Raw genomic sequence first — 18,848 nt, 5'->3', positions numbered from 1 at the left:
AGAATACTTAAAATAGAGGAATTATAGGGGAAATCTCAGAGATAAATTTCTGGGTTACCTTTGGTATCTTGGAGTATTTTGTGTTGTAGATCAAGAAGCTTTCAGATGCATTTTGGAAGATAAAATGATAGTTTGGCGTGTTACCTTGTATGATATCAGGGTCTCATTGGAGCATGTGCATCACTAATGCCTTGTTTCCTTATATTTCAGTTGTTGATCTGTTACACAATTGTAAGGGATTTTAGATGTGTATGGCTTTGAAATAAACTTGGTGCATCTCATTTTTTCAATTAGCTGAAATTTTCTTTTAGCAGTTAATGATGTATCTTATGTGTGACAGGAATAGTCAGTACACCCACAGTGAAGATTGAGTGCCCTGCAAAGCTTTTTGCTTTTGTTTTTTGAGACAGGCTCTGTCGCCCAGGCTGGAGTGTCGTGATCATAGCTCACTGCAATCTCAAACTCACTTCAGCCTCCTGAATAGCTGGGACTATAGACATACATGACCACACCTGGATAATTTCTAAATTTTTTTGTATAGATGGGGTCTTACTAGTTGCCCAGGCTGGATTCAGTGCCTCTCAAAGGCCAAGGTACCAGGGCAAGTTTAAAGTTTGTCATATTCCAATTTTCAAATATATGTGTGTTCATTATTTTTGAGTTTCACTTGTTATGTGTTGACAATGTAGAAGCTGATTTTGACCCTGTAATCCTAGCAAATAGCAAAGGTTGAGCCTCCCCCACCATTCTTTTTTTTTTTTTTTTTTTTTTTTTTTTTTTTTGAAATGGAGTCTTGCACTGTCGCCCAGGCTGGAGTGCAGAGGCACGATCTCGGCTCGCTGCAACCTCTGCCTCCCAGGTTCAAGTGATTCTCCTGCCTCAGCCTCCCTAGTAGCTGGGATAACAGGCGCTGCCACTGCACCTGGCTAATTTTTGTATTTTTAATAGAGACGCGGTTTCACCATGTTGGCCAGGCTTGTCTTGAACTCCTGACCTCAAGTGATCCACCTGCCTTAACCTCCCAAAGTGAAGTGCTGGGATTACAGGCATGAACCACCGTGCCCAGCTGGAAATATCCTTTTCAGTCTCTTGTGAATGTGTTGATTTTGCTTCAATGAAAATTGTATAAGCATTTAAACTCTGCATATAGAAAATGGATTCATGACTTTCGCCTATAATCAGATTCACCCCTACTATTCTCAGTTTAATGAAAAGATCCAAAATCAAATCATTTCTTTGCTTGGAATCATGGAAGTCCATGCTGAAACTGCTTTCTTGGCAACACAGGTATTTAACAATATTGCATAACACAGAGCAGTCTACCTTGCAAAAGTCGCCAAATCCCAGACACCATATCTTTTGAAACTGTGTAGATATAGTTGTTAAATATGCTATTTTTCCTATCTAAACAATTGTATTTTCAATAAATCACCACTTCAATAAATTTCCATTGATGAAATCTTCCACATGTAGGGAGGTGAGAGGCAAACATACTTCAAAGTAGAGGTAAATTCACAGATGTTGACAGAAAATTCTCGCTAGTAGATACGATGCCATTTAATATTTGATCATCTAGTTTTACTTTGTATAGGGTTCATATGAAGGAGAATAGCCAGCGGGGCATGGTAACTCACGCCTGTAATCCCAGCACTCTGGGAGGCCAAGGCAGATAGATCACTTGAGGTCAGGCGTTTGAGACCACCCTGGCCAATGTGAAACCCTGTCTCCACTAAAAATACAAAAAAAATTAGCTGGGTGTAGTGGCGTGCGTCTGTAATCCTGGTTATTTGGGAGGCTGAGACAGGAGAACTGCTTGAACCCAGGAGGCGGAGGTTGCAATGAGCCAAGATTGCGCCATTGCACTCCAGCCTGGGCGACAGAGAGACTTTGTCTCAAAAAAAAAAAAAAAAGGGAATACCCTATCAAATATGCTTAAAATCTTGCAAAATTAATTACCCTTGAGGTGAATATAAATGCAGATGTTTTCTGAAGACGATTTTACAGGCTTTTTTTCTACAACAGATTAAAATAAGTACTTACAAAACAATTTTTATTTAAAAATTGTAATCTATGCTTTTTTGTTTCTCTTCTATTTTTTCAAGTACTTTCAGAATGCATGTAAAGTGAATTTCAAATTACACTATATGTAGAAATTATTGACATAAGCATATTATGATGACAAAGTTTATCTCAAAGGTATTTGAGGCTGTGTCATCTCAAGAGTGGAATGGGATAAAGGAAGAACAATGGAATTTGTTGCTATTTGTAAAAAGTTACTGCTTTTTAAAAAGCAAGTTATTGACCTAACTAATCATAGGCCTCAGCCCTGCTCCAGAACCAAGGTTGACACTGTCCTTCCTGGCTGGGTGGGGAATAGAAATGGAAAGGAGGTTCTGCTGGTCAGCATGAAATTGTACACTCCCCGCTAAGCTCAAGTTTTGCATTTCATGTTCTGTATTGCAGAAACATTCCTGGATCCGAACACTGCCCCGTCGACGACCTAGAGAGATCCTAGCTCCCAGCCCACTGAGTGGCTTCAGCCTCGCTGGTAGGGCTCTCCTCCAAAGCTCTGGAAACAGACTCCTGGGAGCAAGACGAAGGGAAGCACAGGTGTTGCTGCCTTTCCCCAAGCCCTCCCCTCTTCATCCCTCAGGCTCCTCCCAACTGCTGGCCCCTCTGCATGAGGCGCCCACCCAGGCCCCGCCTGCAGGGAACCCAGCTCTTCTTACAGATTCCTGCAGCCTCTAGAAGCTGATACTTGGAGTGAAGGCCTCACACGTGAGTTTCCCTCTGTTTAGGTTAAACTTGGGCTCCCCAGGCTCCTGCACATCCATGCTTGATTTCCAGGAGTCCTCAGAGACATACATACACATATATATATATAAAAATTAAGATAGGGTCTGGCTCTGTAGCCCAGACTGGGGTACTGTGGCGTGATTGTAGTTCACTGCAGCCTGGACCTCCTGGGCTCAAGTGATCCTCCCATCTCAGCCTCCTGAGTAGCTGGGACCGCTGGTGTGTACCACCACGTTTAAATAATTTTTAAAATATATATATTTAGTAGAGAGGGGGTCTCACTGTGTTGCCTGAGCTGGTCTCGAACTCCTGTGCTCAAGTGATCCTCCCGCTTCGACTGGAATTACAGCCCACAAAGTGCTGGGATTACAGACGTGAGCCATCACTTTGGGTCCTATAGACCTTAATATCCCCTCATGGCTCTCTTATCCCCAAGTAAATTCAGAGATGTCCATGAGAGGTCAGGGGTCACTTCCCATTGAACCACACAGGCTGGTCCTGCTTGCAGTATTTCTGCCTTCAGGCCATGTAGACACCTTTCACGCCATTTCCTGCTTAAAACTCTTTACTCACTTCCCACCCTGTGCCTTGTAAAGTCCTCACCCGCGAGGTGCATTCACCCTTTGGATCCCCTAAGCCTCACCCTTCATTGTGTCTGCACCGCAGCACCGCAGCTCCAGTGCAAGAGTCCTCGCCCTGGTCCTGGGATTCCGCAGATCCACCCCTCCTCTGAGACACCTGCCCATCTTGCTCTCATTGAGCCTTGCCCTCTGCCCCGCAGGCCTCCCCCTCATAAGCATGGCTTCCTCTGACCCAGCGTTGAATGAGGTGACTCGGGCCTGTCTGTTCACCTCCAATGTTCTTTTGTCCAGATTCCACTCCACTAGAACTTGTGCTTTCAGTAGGTGGGCATCTTATTCCATCCCCTTCCCTGTAAATATGTGGCCAAAGGGGATCAGGAGAGAGACGGGATCAGGAGAAAGAGAGAGGAAATAGAAAAACTGAGAAGGAGTGAAAAGGATGGGTGAGAACCATGAACAGATGGCAACGCAGAGGATGGGTGGGGAATTTGCAGACAGACACAGAGTGAAAGACAAAGCTGAGAAAGTGTGGGGCAGGGAGCAACTGGAGAAATGTAGAGAAAAGCTGCGTCTCCAGAGAGATGAAGACAGCAAGATAAGGAGAGGGGCAGAAAGGGGGAGGCTTCTCAGACAGAGTGGGGGAGAGGAGGAGGGATTTGGAGCCAGGGCAGACAGCAGTGTGGTGCTGGGACAGCAAGATGGGACAGCTGGTGACAAGGAGAGCATAGGGAGAACCACAGCATGGGGAGGCTTGGGATCTGGGGGTGCCAGAGAATGGGGACAAGGGGTGTAACAGGGAAGAGGGGATTTAATAGGGGGAGCAGACGGGGAGCACACGTGAGGGAAGAAAGAGGCAGAAATATGTGGAGATTGGGATTGGAACAATGAAAAGATTGGGCAGAGAGAGGAATAAGGTGGAAGAAGGTGTAGGAATGGAGCAGAACAGGCAGAAGAGAAGGAAAGGAGGGAAGAAGGGGAGAAAGAGCAGGAGAGGAGGGGGGCTCAAAATGAGGAGCAGAAACCTGGGAGGAAACAGAGAAAAAGCCAGAGAGAGAAGTGAGGATGAGATATGTACAGAATGAGAGGAAAACACACAGGAAGGAAGAAGGCGGGGACCTTGGCTCAGGTGAGTGGTGAGTTGATTGAATATGGGTAACTTAGTTGTGACATGTTGATTTCTGTCTTTATAATCGAACAGGTTTTAAATATGCTTAAAATACACAGATAAAGATGAGAATTGCAAAACTCTTGTCTATAAGGCTATGCATTTTATAATTATGGCATCAGAGGTTAGCTTCCACTTATAACCTTTTCAACCAGAGGGCAGTGACTTGACTCATTCATTTGTGGGCCACCCTTTTCCTCCCTTTCCCTGGGATTGGGTAGAGGCGAGAACATGAGTTAATGTAATACTGATTACATAATATTTAGTATTATATGATGCTGATTATAGTCAATATAATAGTGTACAGTCAATATAATAGTGAACACGCAACGCGGAAAACTCATCACCAAAATCTGGAGGAACTTCTTCCCACCAGCAGTGCATTTTCCATCCTACACTAACTGGGTGACCTTATAGTTCAACTCAATTCTGACACTGTCCAACTAGAATTAGGATCAGATGCTGTTTACTGGTTGGTCAGTTCCACAGGGCTGCCCCCACTTCAAATGCCAGTCACAAGTCACAGGTTGGGACCTGAATTTCTGGGCGACCAAATGTAAATTGGGGATTCCCTTGACTCCCCTCCTCAGGTTGTAGTAATCTGCCACAGTCATTCACTGAACTCAGGAAAACACTTGGTTTACTCATTTGTTATAAAGTATGTTGCAAAGGACACAGATGAACAGCCAGATGGAAAAGCTGTGCTGGCTAGTTATTCAAACCCAAGCAAAGTGTTAGGGAAGCACATCGATCAGGTCAGTCAGAGCGTACAGCATATGAAGTGAGGGCAGCCTTGTGCGACTGAGCTCTCAAGCTGTGGTGTCTGATTCTGTTTTGTAGACAGTGTCAGAATTGAGGAAAACGGCAGGACTCCCTACCTGGGACTCCCTACCTGGTAGTCTGCTGGAGAACCTGCCATTGTGGGGAAAAATGACACACATTTTGGTGACTAGAGGTGAAACGTTCTGTGTTGAGTGTCAGAGTAGTATGAACAATTTTTTTCCTCTCTGAACAGATCTCCAATGCGTAATAAAGCCTTTTTTTCTTCTACTTTTCCATCTTTAAGACAAAAAATACTCTCAACTACATTTCCCTCTGTAATAAGTACCTATTTATGCTCTATTTAAGAGCATAATATACTAAAAACTAGTTTTACTTTGCCTTCAATTCTTTTTTTTTTTTTTTTAATAAAAATATAGAGACAGGATCTTGCTGTGTTGGCCAGGCTGGTCTCAAACTCCTGGGCTCAAGTAGTCTTTCTACCTCAGCCTCCAATAGTACTGGGATTACAAGCGTGAGCCATGTGCAGCCACTTTGTCTTCAATTCTTGCTTCAACCTTTGAATTATTGCTTGAATCTAGCTTTCACATCCAGCATTCCACCGATTCTTCCTTTTTCAGTCATCAGTGACCTCCCCATTCCTAAATGCCGTCATTCATGTCCTGTCCTCATCTTTTTCTTCCTATTGGTAGCATGTAGCACAGCCAATCACTTCCTCTTCTGTTGTCCTGGCTTTTATGACACCCCGTTAACTTTTACATATCTATTCAATCTTCTTGCCACTCTCATCACTTTCTGCTTTCCTCTTCTCTTCTGGTGTCTCCAGAACTTTCTGTTCTCTGAATGTGTGAGTGCTCATGGCTCAGTCCCTACACCTCTTCTTGTCTCCTTCCACACCCACTGCCTTTCCTTACTGTCTCATCTCATGGCTTTATGTCCCACCTATTAATACACGGCTCCGTGTCCCCTGCAGACCCCCCTCTGAGGTCTAAAATCCTGTGTCCATTTGTCTCCAAAACACTCTGCAGGAATATCCCAGCAGGCATCTCCATCTTCATATGTCTAAAAGTGACTTCCTGGCTGGGTGCGCTGGCTCATGCCTGTAATCCCAGCACTTTGGGAGGCGAGGCAGGCAGATCACCTGAGGCCAAGAGTTTAAGACCAGCCTGGCCAACATGGTAAAACCCTGTCTCTACTAAAAATACAAAAAATTAGCCAGGCGTAGTAGAGGGCGCCTGTAATCCCAGCTACTCGGGAGGCTGAGGCAGGAAAATCGCTTGAACCCGGGAGGCAGAGGCTGCAGTGAGCCGAGATTATGCCAGTGCACTCCAGCCTGGGCAACAAGAGTGAAACTCCGTCTCAAAAATTAATAAATAAATTAATTAAATAAATAAAAGTGACGGCCGGGTGCGGTGGCTCAAGCCTGTAGTCCCAGCACTTTGGGAGGCCGAGACGGGTGCATCACGAGGTCAGGAGATTGAGACCATCCTGGCTAACACGGTGAAACCCCGTCTCTACTAAAAAATACAAAAAACTAGCCGGGCGAGGCGGCGGGCGCCTGTAGTCCCAGCTACTCTGGAGGCTGAGGCAGGAGAATGGTGTGAACCCGGGAGGCGGAGCTTGCAGTGAGCTGAGATCCGGCCACTGTACTCCAGCCTGGGCTACAGAGCAAGACTCCGTCTCAAAAAAAAAAAAAAAAAGTGACTTCCCAAACTCCTCCAAACATGTCCACCCCCTGCAGTCTTGCACATCTCAGCTGAGGGCAACCCTGTACTTCCTGGGGCTCAGCTGAACTTCTTGTCACGTGTAAAATATGGAAGATATTATGTTGTAAGTGTGTTACTTTGTAAAATAAAGAAAAAATTACGCATTTACTTAAAACAGGTGAGGAAATACATGGTTTCATAAATTCTTTTGAGGTATGGGAGAAAGAATGTTTGAAGACCTCTCCCTGTGTGATCTGCCCCCTCAGGACCTCTCGGATGTCATCTCCTTCCCGTGTCCGCCCCGCCCCCTCTGCTGTAGCCACACAGGCCCCTTTCCTTTTCCTGGAGCCAAGGTTGCGCCTGCCTCAAGGCTTCCATGTGGGCTGGCCCTCTGCCTGGAACTCTCTGGCCTCTCAGCTGCAAGTGCCAAGCAGCCTTTCTTCCTGAGGTCTTTGTTCCGACATCACTTTCTCTGTGGAAACCTTTGTGATGTCCCACAGCCTCCCATTTGACATGGCAGCCCCACCTTCACCCCCACCTCTGGTCCATGTTGCCTGTTCGGTGTGATTCTTTTTGCTCCTTCAATATCCAGTCTGGATCCTGGTGAGAACAAGTCCCCAGCAGAAGAGCAGAGGCAGAAGGTGGGGCTGTGCTGGGCTCGCCCCCTCAGTGCAGCTCAACCCTGGCTTCACGTTAAGAGTGCCCAGGCGTTTTACAGAAACATCTCTTGTACCCCCTTGACATATTTTCATTTCAGTGTTTTAGAGCCCAGCCGAGTAATATTTAAAGTTGACTCTGTTCTGTAGCCAGCTTAGTACCAATCCCTGTCTTTTGTTTCTGAAGGCTGAGCTCAGCCTGGGATCCACAGAGAGGTGAGGGGCTGTGTTCTGCGTGGGGTTTGGTCAGGGCTGGGTCTGTGCCCTAAAGGGAAGCTCAGTCCAGCCCAGCTCCCCACTGCTGCAGCATGTGTGGGCTTCTCCAGGAGGAGAGCAGGTTCTGAAGAAAGGGGTCAGAAGCTCACTTCTTCCTGTAGGAGTTTCTCGTGCCTGTATTCCCCCAGTGCAGTGGGGCGCAGAGGACCATCTTTCCATAGGGTGAGATCTTCTGTGCGTGTGATTGTGGCACATGAAGGGGAAGTATAGATTCTCAGCCCTAAGCAGCATATTTTGGATATTCAGTATTGACTTCTAAAGATTCTTTTATGTTACCCAAGGAAGAAGTCTGGAAGAAGAGGAAAGGAAAGGAGTCAGGAATGGCCCTTACTCAGGTAAAGTGATATTCCTGGTGGATTGTTCTTTTATTTCTTCCTGAAATACCTGGTATTGCCGTTGCGAATCTTCTCTGAGTCTGAAGCGTCCTGCCTGACACGTTTGCTGACACTCACCCATGCCTTCCCTCAGTCCCTCTCATCTCGCTTAGATTCCGTCTCATCAGGACCCAGTGACGTGAACTTGGGAAGAGGCGGCACTGGGCATGGTCCTGGGAAGGGCTCACACCCAGACGTGGATGGAGGACGGGGTGAGGGTCCCGTGGTGTCAGGGCTGTTGGGCAGCGGGGATTGTTCAGGGGCCACATCTGGATGCACTGTCAGCTCTGTGTAAACCATGATAACAGAAGCTGCCCATGAAGTCAGGTATTACTGTGCACAAGCACCTGCTCACTGGCGTAGAATAAGAACACTAAGAGGAAAGCTTTCCTGCCTCATTTTTAGTGCATTTGAAGCCGAACAAGTGAGTCATTGTGTTTCCGACTCCAAACTCGTAAAGACTGGGAACGGAATGGAAAATTTAGACGCTGATATTGGAGATAGATGATTCTTTCATTCCATCATCCAGTTTAATGTATGACATCAACATAAATGTGTAACAAGATTCATTAAACTAGTCTCAGAAACTCTATCCCATGGAGACTGTGATGCTCTTACAAGAAGCTTTGTCCGTCGGGTATTGCAGGTGAGAATGGTATATGAGCAGAACAACCTTGCCGTTAGAGAGACTGGAACTGTATTTTTGTTTTACCGGTTATGAGTCAACATTTCGTTTCTTTTATTTTAAACATGGCATCATGTATATATTTGTTTGATAGTGAAACAATACATTTATGCGCCAAGAGGGAAAGCATGCCTTTTCCTGTCCAGCCTTCCACCCTCCCTCACATCTCAGTGGGAAGCCACTGTTCTCCGTTGTGTGGGAAGGGTCAGTGCGAGTCCTGTAGAAATGTATTTTGACATCATTATGAGATTTCAACAAATTCCTCAGTGAATGTTTGGTTGTGATATGTTAACCTGCAAGTTTTGAACATTGACATGTTTTCGTGTTAGGAAACAGGAGCTCACTTTTCTACATCCTTGTCGGAGCATTCTGGGAATGAAGATAGGTGGATCTTTTAACTTTCTCACTTTTATGAAGAATATCACACAGGGTGCTGCATGGTGGCTCACACCTGTAATCCCAGCACTTGTGGAGGCCAGGGTGGGAGGATCATGAACCCCAGAGATTGAGGCTGCAGTGAGCCATTATAGCACCACTGCACTTCAGCCTGAGTGACAGAACCAGACCTTGTCTCAAAGAGAAGAAAAAAGGTGCCACCCTGGCTGCCTGTGACCATGCCGACTTCACTACAGATCGTGGAGGGTTCCTCCGGGCTTGGCCATGGGAAGAGTGATCTCTTCTAGGATGGTGCATTGCCCGTGTTGCTAGATCTGGCAAGATTCTATCCCTATCCCAGGTGCAGAGGCGGCCTCTCGCACCAGTACCACGTCAGATTTCCCCCTCATTAAGCAAACTTGCCACTGTGTTCATTTTATATTACGAAAATCTGGAGATAATGCACCCCATTGCATTTTCATTTTCTTATTCCTTGTGAGTCTGAGTGGGTTGCATTACTTTGTAGATGTGTATATATGAAATGAATTTTTATACTTTGCTCCATTTTCTGTTCCTGGAATTCAGGAGCTATTTTGTATTCTGCAGTTTATTTTCTTTTTAACTTTTATTACATTTTTTGAGACGGGGTCTCACTCTGTTGCTGGAGCGAGGCTGGAGCACAGCGGCTCTGTCACTGACATGCAGGTTCAGTTGCTCGCTGCTGGCAGAGTTCCGTTAACAAGAGCAAGGTCTAGTAGAAAGACGGTGACTTTTTAATTCCAAAGCTAGCTTTGGGGAAGAAGTACAGGCTTCCTGCCTTAAGGTACTGCGTTGCTTTTGGAGCAGAAAGCAGGTGCTTTAAAAAGGGGGGCTTGGCATGAATGGCACGCAGGAGAGGAAGCAAGCAGGTGGGGGTCCCCCTAACTTGCTTCTGTGCCTTAGGTACCGAGGGGTTGAGCTGGCAACCAGAACTAGGTTGTAAAAGTGGCTGAAACTCTCCGGGTGGGAGAGAGTGTTGTAGCAGCACTGTGGGTTGTAGACTGATTGCTGTCTCGAGGCCTGGCAGGTGAGATTCCCCTCTGGAGCTCCAAGCACATAGATGAACTTGCCCTGTAGAGAGTGTCTGGTGAAGGGGAGGTAAAAGGTTATAAGTGTATTTCTAAAGGGCTAAGTAGGAAGTAGGGAACGGGGGAAAATGGAGAAAAGAGAAAATAAGAGAAAAAAATAATAACTCACCCCCTTTTTCTTGGAAAAATGAGGGTACTCGGTTATAGTACAGTCGTGACTCACTGTAGCCTTGACCTCCTTGGCCCAAGCAGTTGTCCCACCTCAGTCTCCTAAGTAGCTGGAACTACAGTTGTGTGCTGCCACACCCAGCTAATTTTTTATGTTTTTGTTTTTTGTAGAGACAGGTTCTCACTATGTTGTCCAGGCTGGTCTTGAACTCCTGGGCCCAAGCCATCCTCCTGACTGTGCCTCCTAAAGTGCTGGGATTACGGGCATGAGCCATCGTGCCCGGCTTGGTTTAATTCTTTATATACGCACTGTTGTGTTCCTTTCAATTACACATTATTCTGTTGTAAAAGTAATCTTTCTTTGCTTACCCCTTTCTCAATTATTTGTTTGGTTTATCTTGTTTTGGAAGGCCTTACGAAATGAAATGATATGCTTTATCTTTATCTACTGGTGGGTTGTTCACGTGGCCTTTGTCTTTGACCCAGTTCCTGGCATATACAGCTCCTAAAATCTGTAGAGTTTCCAAAGTGTTGCCTTTTGCATGCTGATGTATTGACTGATAGCTGGCAGCCCCCAGCAGGCTTCAGGATAGGGCGCGGGTCACCAGAATATCCACGGCAAGATTGGAAGATGGGGGCTTTAGACTCCACTCCTCAGCTGCCAGGGAGAGGGAGAGGCGATGAAGCTTGATCACCAGTGGCCAATGGTTTAATCATGCCTATTTCATGAAATTTCTATGAAAACCCAAAAGCACACGGTTCAGAGAGAGCTGCAGGATAGGTGAGCATGCGGAGATTCCTGAGGGTAGCATGCCCAGGGAGGGCATGGAAGTCCCAGCCCCTTTTCCCATACCTCACTGTCTGCATCTCTTCATAAACATTTGTCGTAATATCCTTTATAATAAATGGGTAAATGTACATAAAGTGTCTCCCTGAGGTCTGTGAGGTCTAGCAAATTAATTGAACCCAATGAGGGAATTACAGGAACCCTGATTAATAGTCTGTCAAAAGCACAGGAAAAACAACCTGGGGCTTGCTATTGGCACCCAAAGTGGGACTGAACCCTCAACCTGTGGGATTTGACACCATCTCCAGGTCGATGGTGTTGAAACTGAACTGGGGTTGGAGGACACCCAGGCGGTGCCTGCTGCACAATTGATTGCTTGCTGGTATGGGGGGAAACTATACTGTTTATATATATTTATATCTGTTTATATATTTATTTGTTTGTTTGTTTATTGTTTTGAGACAGGGTCTCACTGTGTTGTCCAGGCTGGAGTTCAGTGGTGGGATCACAGCTCACTGCAGCCTCGATCTCTGGGGCTCAAGGGATCCTCCCACCTTAGCCTCTGGAGTAACTGAGACTATAGGCATGCACCACCATGCCCAGCTTGATTTTTTTGTAGAGATGAGGTTTCATTCCATGTCCCAGGCTGGTTTCCTGAGCTCACGCAGTACTCCTGCCTTGGCCTCCTAAAGTGCTGGGATTATAGGCGTGAGCCACTGTACCTGGCACATCTGATTTTAGAAGCATTTTCTGAGATTATAGTAGGAAAAACAATTTGATTTTTCCACAGAATGTGTCTTATGAATTTGAATGTGTGTACATTGGTACGTACTTTATTTGATTCATTTTATACTATTTAGATTCAGGGGGTACACATGAGATTTCTTACGTGGGCATATTTAGTGATGTTGAGGTTTAGTCTTCCGAAGATCCCATCACCCAAGTAGTGAACATAGTACCCGATAGATAGTTTTTCAGTCCTTCCCCTCTTCCTTCCTGTTCCTTTTTGGAGTCCTCAGTGTCTGTTGTTCTCATCTTTGTGTTCTTGTGCACCCAGTGTTTAGCTTCCATCGTGAGAATGTGCGGTATTTTTCTATTTGTGCATTAATTCGCTAGGGATAATGGCCTCCAGTTGCATCCATGTTGTTGCAAAGGACATGATTTTGTTTTTTTATGGCTGTATAATATTCCATAGGGTATATGTCTACTATATTTTCTTTATCTGATCCACTGTTGATGGTCACCTAGGTTGATTCCATGTCTTTGCTATTGTAAATGGTGCTGCAATATACATATGAATACAGGTGTCTTTTTGAGAGAACAATCTATTTTCCTTCGGGTACATATCCAGTAATGGGATTGCTGGTTTGAATTGTAATTCTGTTTTCAGTCTTTGAGAAATCTCCGAACTGCTTTCCACATGGTCTGAACAAATTTGCATTCCCGTAAGTGTATGAGTGTATAAGTGTTTCCTTTTCTCTGAAGCCTTGTCAATATTTGTTATTTTTTTGACTTTTTAATAATAGCTATTATGCCTGGTATGAAATGGTGTCTCATTATGGTTTTGATTTGCATTCTCTGATGATCAAGGTGTTGAGCATTTTTTCATATGCTTGTTGGCCAATAGTACGACTTCTTTTGAGAAGTGTCTGTTTATGTTATTTTGTCACTTTTTAGTAGGGTAATTTGTTTTCTTCTTGTTGATTTGCTTATGTTTCTTATAGATTCTGGATATTAGTCATTTGTCAGATGTGTAGTTTGCAAGTATTTTCTCCCATTCTGTAGATTGTTTATTTTGTTGATAGTTTGTTTTTCTGTAACAAGCTCTTTAATTAAGTTCCACTTGTCTGTTTTTCATTTTGCTGCATTTACTATTGAGGTCTTCATGAATTCCTTGCTTAGGCCAAAGTCTTCTAGAATTTTTATAGTTGGAGGTCTTATATTATTTAATCCATCTCAAGTTAATTTTTTTATATGGTGAGAGATAGGGGTCCAGTTTCATTCTTCTGCAGATGTTTAGCCAGTTTTCCCAGCACCACTTATTGAATAGGGTATCCTTTCCTCATTGTTTATTTTTGTTGATTTTGCTGAAGATCAATTGGTTGGAGGTGTGGGCCTTTATTTTAGGGGTCTCTGTTCTATTCCATTGGTATATGTGTCTGTTTCTGTACCAGTACCATGCTATTTTGTTTACTGTAGCCTTGCAATATAGTTTGAAGTCAGGTAGTGTGACGCATCCAGCTTTATTCCTTTTGCTTAGGACTGTCTTGGCTCTTTGAGCTCTTTTTTTGCTTTCATATACATTTTAGAAGGTTTTTCTAATTCTGTGAAAAGTTATGTTGATCATTTAATAGGAAATACTGTTGAATGTATGGATTGCTTTGGGCAGTTTGGACATATCAATGATATTGATTCTTTCAACCCATGAGCATGAAATGCTTTTCCATTTGTTTGTGTTGTCTCTGATTTCTTTCACTGGTATTTTGTAGTTCATAGAGATAGTTCACCACCTTGGTTAGACATATTTCTAGGCATTTTTGGGGGTGTGTGGCTATTTTTAATAGGATTGCATTCTTGATGATGTGTTTCTCAGCTTGAACGTTACTGGCGTTTAAGAGTGCTGCTGATTGGGCTGGGCGCGGTGGCTCACACCTGTAATCCCAGAACTTTGGGAGGCCAAGGCAGACCTTTTTTTTTGTTTGTTTGTTTTTTTGAGACGGAGTTTCACTCTTGTTGCCCAGGCTGGAGTGCAGTGGTGTGATCTTGGCTCACTGCAACCTCTGCCTCCCGAGTTCAACTGATTCTTCTGCCTCAGCCTCCTGAGTAGCTGGGATTACAGGCACACATCACCATGCCTGACTATCTTCATCATTCTTCTATTTCATTTTCTCCTTTTATTTTTTATTTTTTTTAGAGACAGGGTCTCACTTTGTAGCCCAGGCTGGAGTACAGTGGTGTGATCATAGCTTACTGCACCTTCAACCTCCTAGGCTCAAATGATCCTCCTACCTCAGCCTCCTGAGTAGCTGGGACTACAGGCTCCTGCCACTACACCCAGCTAATTTTGTGTATTTTTTTTTTCCCGATATGGCAACTCTTGTTGCCCAGGCTGGAGTGTAATGGTGCGATCTCAGCTCATTGCAACCTCCATCTCCTGGGTCCAAGCGATTCTCCTGCCTCAGCCTACCAATTAGCTGGGATTACAGGCGCCCGCCACCATGCCCAGCTAAGTTTTTGTATTTTTGTAGAGACGAGGTTTCATCATGTTGGCCAGGCTGGTCTTGAACTCCTGACCTCAGGTGATCCACCTGCCTCGGCCTCCCAAAGTGCTGGGATTACAGGCATGAGCCACCACGCCTGGCCCATTTTTTGTAGAAACGACAGTCTCCCTATGTTGCCCAGACTGGTCTTGAACTCCTGGCCTCAAGCGACCCTCCTCCCTCAGCATCCCAAGGTTCTGGGAGAAGGGACATCAACCACTGTGCCTAGCCTCATTTTCTCCTTTTTTCACTTCACTATTGATTTCTTCTGCCTGGTCAAGTCTACTCTGTGTGTGTGTGTGTGTGTGTGTGTGTCTCAGAGTCTTGTTGTCACCCAGGCTGGAGTGTAGTGGCACAATCATAGTTCACTGCAACCTTGAACTCTTGCGCTCGAGCAGTCCTCCCACCTCAGCCTCTCAAGTAGCTTGGACTAAAGATGCATGCCACCATGCCCAGCTCATTTTTATTTATTTATTTATTTTGTAGAGATAGGGTCTTACTATGTTGCCAGGTTGGTTTTGAACTCACAGGCTCAAGCAGCCCTCTCGGCTCAGCCTTCCAAAGCGCTGGGATTACAGGCATGAGCCACCGCGCCTGGCTCTAGTGTGTTTTTTAATTCAGTTATGTTTTTCAGTCTAGAATTTCTGTTTCTTATTCATAGTTTTTATCTCTTTGTTGATAGTCTCATATTTATTGTTTTTCTGATTTTCTGAAGTTGTTTATGAGTACTGCCTTAATACATTGAGCAACTTTAGGAGTCTTATTGTTATTTCTTTGATAACGTGTGTGTGTGTGTGTGTGTGTATGTGTGTGTATATATGCTGCTTTAGTATTACTTTGTGGTGATTTAATGTGTTGCTGTGTACGGTCCATGTTTCTTTTTTTTCCTTTTGATATCTTTTTTTTTTTTTTTTGAGATGGAGTCTCACTCTGTCACCCAGGCTGGAGTGCAGTGGTGCGATCTCAGCTCACTGCAACCTCCGCCTCCCGGGTTCAAGCGATTTTCTGCCTTGGCCTCCTGAGTAGCTGGGCTTGCAGGCATCTGCCACCATGCCCTGCTAATTTTTGTATTTTAAGTAGAGGTGGGATTTCACCATGTTGGCCAGGCTGGTCTCGAACTCCTGACCTCGTGATCCACCGGCCTCGGCCTCCCAAAGTGCTGGGATTACAGGCGTGAGCCACCGTGCCCGGCCTCTTTTGATATCTTGTTACCTCCTGTTGGGACCTGAGCTTTTCACTAATCAGCCACTTCTAGTTTTTGATTCTGGCTTCCTTTAGGGAAGACATGCTACAGTCATCCTGACTAGAGGCTCTGGAAATCCCTCACGCCTCTTCTAGGGACTTTTTGCTTGTAGCTTAACTAAAGCAGTTGTGCCGGTTTGTATGCGGGAAAGCCTCTGTTGTCTGCCGGCTGTTCCGCAGCAGCTTTGCTTCGCTGGTGTTCTAGTAAGCTGGGGGCTGCACCGCCACCTAGTGTCTGCCTACGTTACTACAAGCTCTGGTTTATGATGGATGGCTTTGTTCTCAGTAGCTTCCTTACCTGGGGTCCTGTTACTTCAGTGTTTGTATTCAGGCAAGACAGAAACTTGTCCCTTAGCAGTGCCCTGAAAAGTCAGAACGTTATGAGCCTTGTGTGGTATTACAGGAAAAAAGAGAAAAAAAGCAGTCCGAATGTTAGATGGATATTCCCGTACTTTCTCTCCCCAGGAGAAAATGGAAGTGTGGTTTTCTCACAGGGATACTGCATCATGCCAGGGCAGGGCCTCAGGTGAGTAGGTGTTTCAAAAGTGTTCTAACCTCTGATGTGGTTGCCAGATTTCCCACAAAGGCAATTTAGTCCATGTAGTGTTATGAAATCTGTGTCTCCATGGGTAGTGGTGGGGACTTCCTACTCCTCTGTCTTATAGACAGCACCACTTCAGTACAGTTTTCTTTCTTTTTTTTTTTTTTTTTGAGAGGGAGTCTCACTCTTTCGCCCAGGCTGGAGTGCAGTGGCGTGATCTCGGCTCACTGCAACTTCCAGCTCCTGGGTTTAAGTGATTCTCCTGCCTTAGCCTCCTGAATAGCTTGGATTACAGGCACCTGCCACCACGCCTGGCTAATTTTTGTATTTTTAGTAGAGACGGGGTTTCACCATGTTGGCCAGGCTGGTCTTGAACTCCTGACCTCAAGCGATCCACCCGCCTCGGCCTTTCAAAGTGCTAGATTACAGGCGTGAGCCACCACGCCCAGCCGCATTATCATTTCTTAAGGTATCAGTTGTGCTTTAGTTCATGTAGATATTGACTATCACTCAGTATGTCAAACATATCTAAGACTTCCATAGAGATAACCTGTTTTCAGTTTTTTATTTGTATACTTATTGCCCATAAAACTGAGAAATGGACACTAATATAGAGGATATCACAACCTCTTAGGTAAAAGAATAATCGAACAGAATTAGGGAGACATAACTTGCTCAAAAGTCCTTAATGTATAGGGAAATATGGGAAAAACAGACTCAGTTTCTCCTACTTTGCTTCCATAATATGAATACTTCTGTGATCTTGGAGGTATTGGGTTTTCCTCTACACATGAAATAAACAGTTCTGCAACAGACCCCACATGGGTGTTCTCATATTCGATTCCATTCTGACACTGTCTATCTGGATATAGGGTCAGCTCCCATAGGCTGAGGGTTCAGTCCCACAACAGCACACACACTTTCATGCCAGTCGCAAACACAGGTTGTGGCCTGTGTTTCTCAATGACCAACTGTGAATTGTGAATTCCGGTGACCCCCTCCTTGGAATTGATTAGTTTGCTTGAGTGGCTCACAGAACACAGGGACACACTTTACTTATATTTACCCATTTATAAGAGAAGATACTACAAAGCACACAGATGAACATCTAGATGGAAGTGATCTATTAGCTGAGGTCTGGGAGAGGAGTGAGGAGCTGGGATGTATTCTGTCTTTTGAGTTTTCATGGAGGCCCCATTATGGAGGCATTGCTCCCATCATTAGCATTGGTGATCAACTGAACCTTCATTCCCTCTGCCCTCCCGAGAGGACAGAGGCTTAGTCTAACCGAGCCTCAGTCTTTCCAGTGACCACCCTCCGAGCCTTAGTTCCAGTGACCGCTCTCCATCCTGAAGCTACCTAGGTGCTCCAGCCACCAATTATCCCATTAATGTACAAAAAGACACTTATCACTCCACAGATTTCAAGAGACCTCTTATGTCAGGAGAGGGGGATGAAGACCAAATCTGTATGTCACATTGTCACAATCTGGATCTGTCAGCTCACCCACTTCAATTTGACCTATTCTCACAGTTTTCTCCTCTTCTCCTTTTATGTGAAGTTTTGAACTCTCCCCTTAGCCACTTGGTGAAATGTGTTTTTCATTTTAGGTACGGTTGACATTTAGGGATGTGGCCATAGAATTCTCTCAGGAGGAGTGGAAATGCCTGGACCCTGCTCAGAGGACTCTATACAGGGATGTGATGTTGGAGAACTACTGGAACCTGGTTTCTCTGGGTGAGAATGACTTTCTTCCAGAAGTCAAGATCTGTTCTTTTTTTTTTTTTTTTTTTGAGACGGAGTCTCGCTCTGTCGCCCAGGCTGGAGTGCAGTGGTACGATCTCGGCTCACTGCAAGCTCTGCCTCCCGGGTTCACGCCATTCTCCTGCCTCAGCCTCCCGAGTAGCTGGGACTACAGGCGCTGCCACCTCGCCCGGCTAATTTTTTGTGTTTTTAGTAGAGACGGTTTCACCGTGGTAGCAAGGATGATCTCGATCTCCTGACCTTGTGATCCGCCCGCCTCGACCTCCCAAAGTGCTGGGATTACAGGCGTGAGCCACCGCGCCCGGCCCGGTGGATGAATTTTTGACGTTTTCTTAGATCCACCTGTAATGTCCTCTCATGTAAACATAGGGCTGGGATTCTGAAAAAGCCCCAGCACATTGTGATCCTTTCTTTTTATAAACAGGACTGTGTCATTTTGATATGAATATTATCTCCATGTTGGAGGAAGGGAAAGAGCCCTGGACTGTGAAGAACTGTGTGAAAATAGCAAGAAAACCAAGAATGCGGGAATGTGTCAAAGGTGTGATCACAGGTAAGAGCTCAGATGGGCAGAGAGAAGGCCACTCCTTAGAGTGTGGGAGGCTGGGCACAGTTGCTCATGCCT

The 18,848-nt window shown here is 45.1% G+C and overlaps 1 protein-coding gene across 3 annotated transcripts in view; it reads left to right on the top strand.

The window, feature by feature from the left end:
• ZNF160 (zinc finger protein 160) overlaps window positions 1–18,848 on the top strand; it is a 37,949-nt gene that overhangs the window by 9,908 nt on the left and 9,193 nt on the right. The window contains exons 2-6 of one of the 3 annotated variants that reach the window (XM_050771273.1): window positions 2,464–2,548; window positions 2,654–2,778; window positions 8,242–8,295; window positions 18,070–18,196; window positions 18,648–18,776. In XM_050771273.1, coding sequence (XP_050627230.1) covers window positions 8,281–8,295; window positions 18,070–18,196; window positions 18,648–18,776 — 271 coding nt within the window. In that variant the 5' untranslated portion in view covers window positions 2,464–2,548; window positions 2,654–2,778; window positions 8,242–8,280. Of the gene's footprint in view, window positions 1–2,463; window positions 8,296–11,837; window positions 16,445–18,069; window positions 18,197–18,647; window positions 18,777–18,848 lie in introns of those variants that run through there. The other 2 variants (XM_050771272.1, XM_050771271.1) reach the window with 2 other exon arrangements.

Source organism: Macaca thibetana, chromosome 19 (genome assembly GCF_024542745.1).
Source record: "Macaca thibetana thibetana isolate TM-01 chromosome 19, ASM2454274v1, whole genome shotgun sequence".
Taxonomy (NCBI): Eukaryota; Metazoa; Chordata; class Mammalia; order Primates; family Cercopithecidae; genus Macaca; species Macaca thibetana.
The sequence above is the reverse complement of the archived record's forward strand: the minus strand, read 5'-3'. Positions and strand labels throughout refer to the sequence as shown.